The sequence below is a fragment of the Vespa crabro genome, chromosome 2 (assembly GCF_910589235.1).
Source record: "Vespa crabro chromosome 2, iyVesCrab1.2, whole genome shotgun sequence".
Lineage (NCBI taxonomy): Eukaryota > Metazoa > Arthropoda > Insecta > Hymenoptera > Vespidae > Vespa > Vespa crabro.
In genome coordinates this window covers 21,762,515-21,774,853 of record NC_060956.1, presented here as the reverse complement: position 1 = coordinate 21,774,853, position 12,339 = coordinate 21,762,515, and the positions used below count along the sequence as shown (strand labels likewise).

At 29.1% G+C, this 12,339-nt stretch overlaps 2 protein-coding genes across 5 annotated transcripts; one reads left to right on the top strand and one right to left on the bottom strand.

The window, feature by feature from the left end:
- Nucleotides 1-1,199: 1,199 nt before the first annotated feature.
- On the bottom strand, nucleotides 1,200-11,288 carry LOC124432950 (BTB/POZ domain-containing protein 7). The gene is made up of 11 exons (XM_046982337.1): nucleotides 10,901-11,288; nucleotides 10,039-10,292; nucleotides 9,596-9,960; nucleotides 8,956-9,506; nucleotides 8,721-8,884; nucleotides 8,248-8,632; nucleotides 7,957-8,109; nucleotides 7,716-7,872; nucleotides 7,215-7,393; nucleotides 2,306-2,515; nucleotides 1,200-1,955 (listed from the first exon to the last, which is right to left on the bottom strand). Exons 2-11 carry the CDS (start codon nucleotides 10,275-10,277, stop codon nucleotides 1,674-1,676), a joined length of 2,685 nt encoding a protein of 894 aa, XP_046838293.1. The 5' UTR covers nucleotides 10,278-10,292; nucleotides 10,901-11,288; the 3' UTR covers nucleotides 1,200-1,673.
- On the top strand, nucleotides 2,548-7,299 carry LOC124432949. Of its 4 annotated transcripts, none has more exons than XM_046982336.1 (2): nucleotides 2,548-2,696; nucleotides 5,838-7,299. In XM_046982336.1, exon 2 carries the CDS (start codon nucleotides 5,845-5,847, stop codon nucleotides 7,063-7,065), a length of 1,221 nt encoding a protein of 406 aa, XP_046838292.1. In that variant the 5' UTR covers nucleotides 2,548-2,696; nucleotides 5,838-5,844; the 3' UTR covers nucleotides 7,066-7,299. The 4 variants fall into 4 exon arrangements, with proteins under 4 accessions (XP_046838292.1, XP_046838289.1, XP_046838290.1 ...); XM_046982333.1 differs by lacking the exon at nucleotides 2,548-2,696 and adding an exon at nucleotides 3,252-3,406; XM_046982334.1 differs by lacking the exon at nucleotides 2,548-2,696 and adding an exon at nucleotides 3,469-3,839.
- Nucleotides 11,289-12,339: the final 1,051 nt, after the last annotated feature.

The window sequence follows — 12,339 nt, the reverse complement described above, 5'->3', positions numbered from 1 at the left end:
CTCCTTTCGAATAAAGATAGAAAAAAAAAAAAGAAAAAAAATGAACAAGAATAATTTTTCTTTTTTCTTTTTTGTTTTTTTTTAGAAAACTTGGAAAACGTAATTTTATCAACCTTTTCGGAGAGAGAGAGAGAGAGAGAGAGAGAGAGAGAGAGAGAGAGAAAAGGGGGGAAACCAGACAGAGAGAGAAAGAGAGAGAGATGAATAAAAACAATAATAAAAATAAAACCATATGATTCACGAAGAATTATAAAACATTCTAATATAGATACAGATAGTTCCCGTGAATTATTTTACTATTATTTATAACTATATGCACGCACATTTAAGTGGCTAATGGTTCCGCATTAATATTAATGCTGCTTTATATAATATCTAACAGCGGAGAATGTATTTTCCTAAACGCCGGAGGGGAAAAAAGATTTTCATCGATATGATGAAAAAAAATCAATTTGGAAGATATCATACAAATGTCTTGTTTCGTATAATTACAAATATTATATATGCTGAAGTTATTTTTCTTCTCTTGAATTTAAATAAAAGAAAAGAAAAAAAAAAAAGAAAGAAGGAAAGAAAATGAATCAAACGAGACTAAGAGTCGCATAAAGTTCAAGAACGAGTGCTCCTATGGTTTTTATACGATTGGAATTACATAAAAGATCGGATCGTCGGTCTTTAAGAACTTAAATATATACCGAACTATAGAAATATACATATATAAAAATTAAACGCTTTATTGTACATTATTGATAATATCAGTCAGCAAATGATCTCCCATAGAATCTTAATTCTATGAAAATATAGACCGCTTTGCATATTTTCATACATTGCGGACCATGGTCAATCCATCAATGAAATTTTTTTACTTTCATTAATATTTCGAATGAATATGAAATTTTTATTTTCTCTCGTATTTGTTTAAAACATCTTTATTTTTTATATTACATTTTATTCCCTTTTAATGGACATATTATCGATGAAATTGAATTTTGATATAATTAATCTGTAAACAATTACCACGATATAGAAAATATCTGACAATTAGATGGAAAATAAAGGAAATCTATAGCGACCGGTCCGCAATGTTTAAATACAGCATATCTCCGATATATGCATTTCATCAAAGTTTATTAGCTACATCGTTTAACGTATTTAAGTAAATACTAATGAGAATAAACACATGCATACGCACATAAATACACCCACATACATTATGAACACATTTTCACTGTGTGCTCATAGCCACAAACATTTTTCACGTTTCACAAATGTATAAGTCACAGCCGCATTATACCTCACATGCGGTGCATCTAATAACTATTAAGCAATAACTCTTTTCACATTATTATAATTATCGAAATAAATGGAACTTAATATTAACTACTTTCTTAGGCTGTGAACGACCTTATTAAAATCTAAATACAGATTTTCTGGGTTTGTTCTGTTTTTTTTTCTTTTTCTTGTTTTTTTTTTTTTCTTTTGTTTTCTTTTGTGTTTTTTTTTTTCTCTTGTAATAGATTTGTACCCGCAATAACAAGGTTTCCTCTTTTATTTTCTTTTTTTTTTTGTTTTTTTTTTTTTCTTTTTAGTTTTCTTTCAGATACGCCGTGTAAAGAAGATATTCGTCCTCTATTAGCGAATTCTTTTCATTTCTTTCATATTGTATATAAATGTTAAATAAACCTCGGTAAGGCAGTGACGGTACGTTGGTACGCGTATGGCAGAGGAGGTGGGGCGGAAATATGTCCTTGATGCTGACGAGGAAGCGAAGAACGATTTAGACCTACGGTTCCAGTTGATGGTGAAATATGTTGCAAAATATGTGACGTTCCATCGCCAAGATCCAATTCTTGATGTTCCATCAATTGCAAAGCTCCGAACGATGCAGTAGCCATTGCTACATCTGGCATTACTCCGGATAGATGGCCATCGCTGCAAGAGCTATTTTCTTGTTGCTATAAACATTTAAATTATTTTTATAACAATTAAATAACTTATCCATGATACGAAAAAATAATTATATATACGTGTGCGCGCACACACACGCATAGATACATATTACTTACTTTATTAATCTAAATAAAAATTCAATAACGGTTCGATACCGTTATAATCACAAATTTAAAAAAAAAAAAAGAAAAAAAAGAAGAAGAAGAAAAAGAAGATAAAAGAAAAGAAAACAAAAATCATTAACAAAAACAGTTATAAATAGCGTAGAAAATGCGATCCACATCGAGGAATGCACATGAATTGCATCGAATCGAGTTAAGAGAAAGCGTTAAAAGTAAATGACGTTATTTCTTACCTCTACAAGAAGTCTGTTATTCTCTCCTTCGATAACTACGGCCGGAAGTTCGTGTCTATCCGCATAAGATGAAGCCGGCCGAGGAAACGTCATATTCCTTCCATAATACGAAGGTGCGGAAGTTCTCGCGTTAATATCCATATCCGGCGAGTTTATATCTTCAATTCCGGTCATATTACTATCTTGCTGGTTCATAAATGATGCAGTGTTCTGTAAAATAGTTTGAAATTTATATACGTATAAATGCGTGCCTTGTGTTGACTAATCTGAAATAATATACAGAATATAATTACTGTGGAAACGATACATGAATAGAAGAAGAAGAAGAAGAAGAAAAAGAAATGCCACTTATTCGAAGATAAATCGATGAATTTAATTCGAAAATAAATCGGTAAGTTCTATATGTATATATATATATATATATTTGTACATCGATGCACATTTACATCGGATATACAATTTTCTTTGATACATGTTATACAAACAGGACAAATACTAAAACGAAATTTGAATTCCGCTTGTTATCAATACTCATAAATAATGAAAGACATAAATATATTAAAAATAATCATTGGTCAATCTAAGAAGTATATTTACCTTATCTATGTACAAAAAAGAAGAAAAATGATCTAATGTATAAGCACTTCGTGTTGCAACTTTTATCAATTTCTTTTTACGTTAAATTAAAAAAATTTCACGCTTATGAAATCGATAATTTTTTTTCTAATATGAGATACATTATTATTATTCGAAATAGCGTTCATTCATTCTCGATGGAATATGAATTAGATTCACAACTATAGTAATGAATTCGATAAAATGACGGAGAAGTACATAGTAATGACAATGTCATGACTATGCAGTTCGTGCTTTGGGACGATAATAAATTGCAGCTGTTGCTCGAATTAACGTTAAATAAAATGATCTGTTCCTTTGTCGATGTAATTCTGGCTTTAATTCAGCGAATAACTAGATGGAAGATAGAGATGTCATTAATAGAGCTAGTATGGGGGAAAACAAAGGTCAAAGTCAGACGCGCGTCGAGTAGTAGAGCTTGTCTCTCAGTTCTTGCAGTTCCGTCGTGGCTAACCGATCTGTCATGTGAGTGCGATCAATTACTAAACAATAATTCTCATTACATCTATAATACCGCTATTCTATTTTCAATCTCCTCAATTTTGCTTCGTCAGACGATGACTCTTAACGGCTATTTTTAAATTCGCGTATTCGTAAAGCGGGTCATTTAAACAGACTCTATTTTCAAATGTCAAACGCACGAATTTACATTTTTATTTTTCCTCGTTAAATTGATTTTCAAACATGTATATATATATATATATATATACATATAAAGAGAGCATTACCTTCTTCTTTCATATTTCTCATTAAGTTTTACAAAAGATCATTAACTACTTATCTACGTGTAACATTTTATATAATAAGGTTTTAAATAGATCCTCTGACCCACACAGTTTATTCGGAATCCGTACGTCGTGTTAAATCTCTAACAGCAAAGTAAATTACATTTTCACATGTACGTATACATTCCTTCTATAATAATGTATATGGTAGATAATAACTTATATTTGTCATATTCTATTATATATATATATATATTTTTTTTTCTTCAAAGAAATTTTATCTAATTCTTAAAAATAAAACCGCATAGGAAACCAAAATGTTCATTTCAACGGTAATAATTATTTACGTAAATTTTTACAAATAATCATAAATAATAACATTTTAATGTATTTACTGATAAATATTCGCGAATGACTCAAAATACCTTGTATAGTATGTATTTAAACTTACAACTTTAAAATGTGCACCAGTCTTTGTTAATGTTCCATCGAAAGCGTATATGCGCGTAACATTCTACTTTACAAGATTAATAAACAACACTAAATGTGTAAGTTTGTAGTCTCAATAATAAATCTATTATTTGAAATTTACTAATATTTAATATAAGGAAAATAAACAAATTAAATTAAAGTACATAACAAACTATATAATAAACGATGAACTGTACTGTTTATTTCCGCTAATAAGTCACGCAAACGATTGATGTAATATTAAGTAATAGAAATAAGTAAAAAAAAAAGAAAAAGAAAAATAGAATCAAATTTTCTTCATTCCACGAATAAAATTATTTGAAAATAAAACAAGGAAAAGAAGCAAAAAAAAAAAAAAAAAGAATTATGATAAACAATTTAAATTATACATTTACTTCTAAAGCGCTTTTCATTTATGGCAAAAAATTGTATTAGCTTCTTGAAGCATTTTTGTCTTACTAAAAAAATTTTATATCGATAAGATAAATACTCACGTAGAACGTATTGCAGTTATACGATAGGTCTTATCCAATCATTAAATTGCTTATTGTGGTTAAATCGCAAACGAATATATGTCATAGATTCTAACATCAAGTACCAATTTATTCATTTAACGTTTAAAAGATAACCATAAAGAGAAAAAGATAGAGAGAGAGAGAAAGATAAATAGAGAGAGAGAGAGAGAGAGAGAGAGAGAGAGAGATAGAGAGAGATGAAGTATCACGATGGAAAATAGTCACTTTATAACTAGGCCATCATTACAAGTTGATTTCTCATATCAATTTATTGACAGAACGGAAAGATCGCTTACGTCGTCAATTACTTCGTGATAGATTTTCTTTGAATATATATTAATTTCACTATGATTAATATCATCTACTAACGTTATTAAACACCATACATTAAACTATATACTTATTAGTTTTAATTTTTAATACCCGATAATATAAAATATATATATTTTAAATATAATCATATATAATATTAAACAGAACCTCATGCAATATATTTCTATAGAGTGATAAATAAGTTTTGTTTTTAGTTTATCACTTATGTTAAATAGTATCTATCTGTTGAATATTCATGTCAAACGCGGAGAACAATACAACTCTTGCTAGAGTAATAGGTCTCATTTTTTATTCATTCGGAAGTAATACAAAAGAAATCGTTTATATGTGCATGATAATACATTTCCGATAATATCAATTTATCTATTTATCAATCTCTTTAGTATCAAGTGAAATCAAGTAAAATTTTTGATCAAATTTAACGATAATATAAAATATCTTCAAAAATTACCATACTGGTGTATGTGTATGTGTATATATATATACATATATATATATATATACATATATATATATATATATATATATATTGTCTTTTAAAAAATATTTATACAAAAGTAAATGTAATAATCATTGATATTTCATCATTCCTATCGTATTTACCACTCCCATTCGATTTTTTTAATCAGTAAACATTTTGTATTAGTATGATTTATAACGTTGGATAAAACTTTACTTTCCCTATTGTTTGTTTTATTCGAAATCGCCTTTGTTACGGCATAAGAAAAAATACACTTCCTTCTTATATTTCATAATATTTTAAAAAATATTAATTCTCCTTTACTTTTATCATTTTTATTATTATTTTCGTTCAAATATGATAATAAAGAACGACTATATGCTTCTTTATAGGGCAAACATGTGCGAACTAGAAACGTCACTACCGATAGAGGACTTTGAAGGACTTATAAAACAATCTCTTGGTTCTGGTGTAAAAATTAAAAATGTAACGTGGAAACATTTAACTGATCCAGGAGAAAATTTTGGCAGTTTGATATTGGGTGTTACCATCAATACTGTAGAGAATTCTTCTTCAAACGCATTGAACGTAGTTGTAAAACTTCCACCAAAATCTGCATATCTTATGGATTTATTTAACAGTCCATTAACATTTAAAAAGGAATTAAACTTTTATAGTGACATTGTCCCGGCTTTAAAGGATATTTACCGTTCGTGTAATTTACAAGAAGAAGTATTTGTACCACACTTCTTTGGCGGAAGATTAGGCTTAAAAAATCCTAATGAATTTGATTCTCAGGCTGTCATCATTTTAGAAAATCTAGTATCATCCGGTTATTCGGTACAAAATCGAATTATGGGAATGGATATAGAACATATTAAATATGGTGTTAAAGAATTGGCAAAGTTACATGCAATGATCATTGGTTTAAAAGTAAAGAGACCAGATTTCTTTGAAAACTCTGTACTACCAATTTTAGTTTCTCCAAATAATGAAACTGCCGTAAAATGTATTATGGATATGATTCATAAAGCAATTGATGATTTAAAAAATTTAGAAGAGGCTAAACCATATATGAAAAGTATTGAAGCCACATTAAAATCTACAAACATGACTGATATAACTAACGAAGACGATTTATGGAAAACAATGATACATAAAGATTTTTGGGTGAACAATATGTTGTTTCGCCATGATGCTTCTGGACATATAACTAGTATGAAAATAGTTGACTTTCAACTTTGCATTTATAGCTATGGCGTAGAAGATCTTATATTTTTTTTAATATCTAGTGCTAAGAAAGAAGTTATTGATAATAACTTAGATGATATGATTGATTTATATTACGATTCCTTTATCGACATTTTAAAAATGTTAAAAGTAGATACGGAACAGTATAGTAAAAGTAAATTTCTGGAATTGTTGAATAAATGTGCACCTATAAAATTTTCACAATGCATTATGATGGTGCAAGTAATACAAGCTTCTCGTACTACTCATTCTGAGGTGAAAAATATGGAAAATACTGCAGAATTGTTTAAAAGAGAAACAAGCAAAATAGGCAATCAGAAATTGTTACATATAGTGGAGACATTTGCAAAAAAAAATTGGTTGTTATGATAAAATTATATCTGATTTGAATTAAGAATATTTTAAATCATGATATATTGTGGTTATATACAATTACGAAAAATACTTACGTAATAAAATACTAGGACATTAATTTTATATACTAAACAAATTGAATTTCTAAAAGAAATTATACTTACTTCTAAAATATCCGCTACTGCATCTGGTAAATTGAATTCTCTAACGACCCTTAGGCGCACTTGCCTATTAATTTCGCTTCGCGAAGATAAAGGTAGATCTATAGCTCGTAGACAACTTGGGGATTGCCTTAACTTTTGTTCCCGTTTAAGCATTGCAGCCATTGTTGATGAATCTGGCACTAAATATTTTACATAATGCAGTACATTTTAAATATAGTTTATTTGTAAAAAAGAAAAAGAAAAAAAAAGAAAAAAAAAGAAAAATAAGAAAAGAACTATATACAATGTATATAATACATTCCTATAAGATTTGTATAGAATATTATTGGAAATTAATTAATATATATTGAAATATAGTATTTAAATATATTATTTAAAAATATCATATATATACATAGTCTACTTAATTTGAAGTAAAATTGATACAAAAAAAAGAAAAAAAAAAAAAAAAAAATTAGTAATATTTAAAAAGATAATATAAATAAATGATAAATTAAATACCTGGAAATGCAGCTGCAAGAACATCTACGCCAGCAGTGCCCATAGTTCTTGGTTTTTCGTCAACCATATATAGCGCATCCGGTATATCCGCAACATATCGTGTTCTTTGCAATCTGACAAGATCCGTATCTTGGACTATCTGTTCTTCGACTAAAGACTAAAAAAATGTATGAAATGATTTAATACATATTTAATAAAAAAAAGTGTACAAATTTTTTATATAATGTATTCATACTCTTACCTTAATTTCTTCATAATAAGGCATGAATAATCTTGGTCTGACAAAAAATCCATTCTTTTTTCCACCTCTTATCCAGGCATTTGTATGTATATTATCCCTTCCATCTCCTATCATGTGACTAGGAGGAGTAGAAACTAAGCCTCTTCTGATAGCCTAATAGAAAATAGAAAAACAATCGATGATTATCATATTTTTAAAGATTTTATTTATAAAAAAAAAGTAATTGTGTATGTATATCCACGCAGTGTATATATATATTATATTATTAATGATTGAAAAAAAATATATCACCTGAGTTAATATTTCACTGTTGTGTGGCAAGATATGGTCAATTCTGACAAGTGGTAGTAGTTCACTAAGTATTTCTCGTAATTCAATATCACTAAGATCTTTCTTTTTAACACCCTTTCTTGTTACAGAGTGTACTGTATGATTTAATAAATTTGGTTCCCTATCTTCCATGCGCCGAACCAGTTCATGTTCGCCCCATTTTAAAACAGCCTGTAATATTTCCAGTTCACTTGCTTGTAGAAAATGACTTTGCAAAACATTTACTAGATGGGCATGATCCAATTGATGAAGAATCGATGAAGAAGCGATTGGTTGAAATTCTTCTCTTAAATAATGTAATGCTTGTCTGTGCACCCATGCAGATCCATGAGGTTGACTACCCCATCTATAAAAAAAAAGAGAGGATAATTTTTTTTGATTATACTTACATACGCATGATTATATATATATATATTTTTTTTTTTCAAGCTTACTTGAGTACTGTAGGAAGTGATTCTAATGTCAGACAATCTAGAATAATATCTTCACAGCCTTGAGATAATATATCTAACTCAAGAAATCTACCAATTTGATATAATTCCATTGCTTCTTCTAAAGGACTTGGTCTCATTCTCCCTGTATGAGTTAATGCCTGCACCTATTAATTTATATTGTAATGTATAAGAAATATTAAATTATAATAATTTAATATATAAATAATGTAATTACCTCACCAAGACTACCAGCACTATTTCCACAACCATTACCTCTCAGTATTAATGAGAGATCAACGGTATCTAAATAGACAGCATGTAATAGAACCCTAGCATATCTTTTCGGTATTACACTTTCATCCAAAATTATTCTAGTAGGTATATGTAGCGTTCTTTCCGTACGATCTTCTCCTGACTTAGTACGTCTTTGTATTAAATTTCTAAAAAATGGCGACCTCGCAGAAAGTATTGCTTTATGGCATGGTAGCTCTAATTTTGGTCGAAATCCATACTCAGAACACCCACTGTCTGGCCTTTGACAATCGCTATCTGATGTAAACACTAACGCAGCATCAGCATAATCACCAGTATCAAGTAAGTATCTAAGATCTTGTTCTAAAGGATTCAATGTCCCAAATTCTTCGCCAAGTCGTTGTAATATATTTGTTCCAAATGTTGCATCATGTGGACAAATATCACCAGTATAGAGGTATCGTAATAAAGCAGAAAATGTCTGAACTTCTAAATTAGGTGTTCTCAAATCTAAACATATTCGAGCACCGTAACCTATATACCAAGAAAGTAAAATAATAAACGTGTGTATTAAATGTTATTTTTAAAATAATTTTTAAAAAGAAAAGATTTTGGATATGTACCAGGGTATCCTGCTAATAAATCCCTAAAATATGGACAACGTGCGGATAATATGGCCCTATGAACGGGAAAGCATGCACCTTGATAGACAAGATCGGCATCAGAACACTGCTTGTAGTCATACAGTAATGATAAATCTTGTTTGAATGTAGCAGCTGGAGGTCTGGCTAATTCTGCTTGAACATGAAGATCTTTTAAAGCAGCTAAGGCTTCGTATTCTTCTAAAAGTGCTATTGCTTCTAAATGACTCCATGTTGATATCATGTCTCTAAAAATCCTCCCGTGATCACATACTTTAGACGAACGACGTTTTCTAATAAATTTTTTACGCAGTGTAGCAAATCCTGTCATTTTCTTTTTTCTTTCTCTATAATAAATATATAAACAGATTTATTATATAACCAGGCTTATTAGACGTTTTGCATTTAAATAATATATTTAATACCTAATTGCAAGTCCATGTTGATCATAGTGGCCAGAAGGCGAAAGCCTAGCTGCTTGAACTGAATCTCCACCAACACTTGCAACACTTGAAGATGCGGATGCACCCATTCTATGGATCATATGAGAAGCATCTTCTCCCCATCCACTCATGAACCAGCAACTTCTTTTATTATCACTATTTGTTTCCCTTGTTTCTCTACTTTGCAATGCACATGGAGTTAAAATCCTCAATACATTCATAGTTCAATTACCAACCTGAAATTACCATATTAAAAGATTTTGACAATTGTTTAAAAGTTTACATATAACAATCATTTTTTTCTTATCTATAATTCTTTAACAATGACGTAGATTAAAATTAATAAAAAAATCGCATAAATAAAAGCAAAATAATCGTATAAATAAAATCTATCAACTATATATAAAAATGTCAGCAAAATATTATTTCTGAAATAATAATATAAATAATATATAAAAATTATAAAAAGAAAATCTAACAGAATTGTGAACATTTGTTAAGGAGAAAAGAAATTCGTAAACTTTTTGAAAACTTAAATGTTCTATTAGAAAGTATAACAATAGAAAAATCATATTAGAAAGTATAACACTTTGTAAAAACAAAACAATACCTAATGTTCTGTATTATAAAAGGAAGTCTTTTATCGGCAATATTATCGTCGAAATTTTTTCTTTCGTATTTATGTTAAAGTTAAAGGAAAAAAGATAATTTTTCTATACTATAGCACGTAAACATATTTCGAATCTTTAAATGTTTAGCATTGAAAGAAACTAAATCCATGACCCACATCTATGTTAACATGCAAACATTCGTAATTATTAACAATCAAAATTAATTTTATTACCTTAATCCTTCTTAAACATTCCTTTCACCCATCATTTCCATGTTTGTACTGTAAGACATGTTTGGATATAAATTGAAGCCAACGATCATCACAATGCATAACGACGGCCATGTTTACACTCAACTGCAGTGTATAGTTTAATAAAAGTTCAAAGCGAAGAGTTTCATTTATATATACACATATCCATGACAAGAATTACCGTTTAATAAAGCTATATCGATGTAAATTGATATATAGATTTATCTGATAAACTTTGTTTTATTATAAATACGACATAACTTAGCACGAATCAGCTGTTCCATTTTTTCACAAATTATTATCGTTCTACACCGTATATGTACTATGTTACGAAGCGATGCTTCGTTAAACATAGGTTACGCCTTTACCGCCATCTAACTCAGTTTACCTAAACAGTAACCAAGTGGTAATAGGTATTAGACAATATTATATATACCATCAAATATATATATGGATTTGCACGTTCGATGAATCCGAATAATACACCTGTTAGTTCGATTGATTTTATTTGAGAGAGAGAGAGAGAGAAAGAGAGAGAGAGAGAGAGAGAGAGAGAGTGAAAGCGAGAGAGGGAGAGAGAGAGAGAGAGAGAGAGAAATATATGAAAGAGAGAAAAACAAACTTGTTCAAAATCACAAAAACAAATTAGAACTGAAGAAACTTTTTAATGTATTATTTTTAATAGAACTTAATATACCTTTGATGACAATAAGAATAATTCAAATGCATACTTATGCAACGTCGTATTCCGAATTGATAAATTCTTTTTTAAATTGTACATCCCTAATTTTACAATGATTCGCGCCAACAATAAGTACAGACGTAATTCTCGAAAGATTTTGACGAACAAGATCTCATTTTAAAGATGAAGTTTTGAGCGAGGACATGGCATTATAGAATTTTTAAAAAAAGCTTTATTTTCTTTAAAAAAAAAATTGTTTTAAGAAATGATGTTTTTCTCTCGGAAATAATTTATCCATAAAAATAATGTTTTTTTTTTAGAAGAATTCGATAAAGACATGTCCTTTGTTAAATCTTTGTCTTTAAAACGTGACCTTGTTTATAAAAATCGATTAACAATTACAATCGGACTCGCTGTTTGGCGTAAACGTTGTTTTCCATATTTTTCATGGAAAAAAAAAAAAAAAAAAAGTTTTCGTATAGTGGCGCCCCTTGAACTTTGCGACAAAAGAGAAGAAGCTCGTAGTCCCACTATTAATTTTCATATAAACGCTTTTTGAATGGTATGTGTTTTCTTTCCGTGATGTAAACAATTGCTTCTTCGTTTATATGCGTAAATCAATTCATAGATTTTCTGGTCCATTCCAAACGCAAGGAGGAAACACGTTTAACGATGTTTCTCGACACAGAGAAGCTATAAAACTTATTCAAACATTTTAATGAACTTTTAAAAGATATTT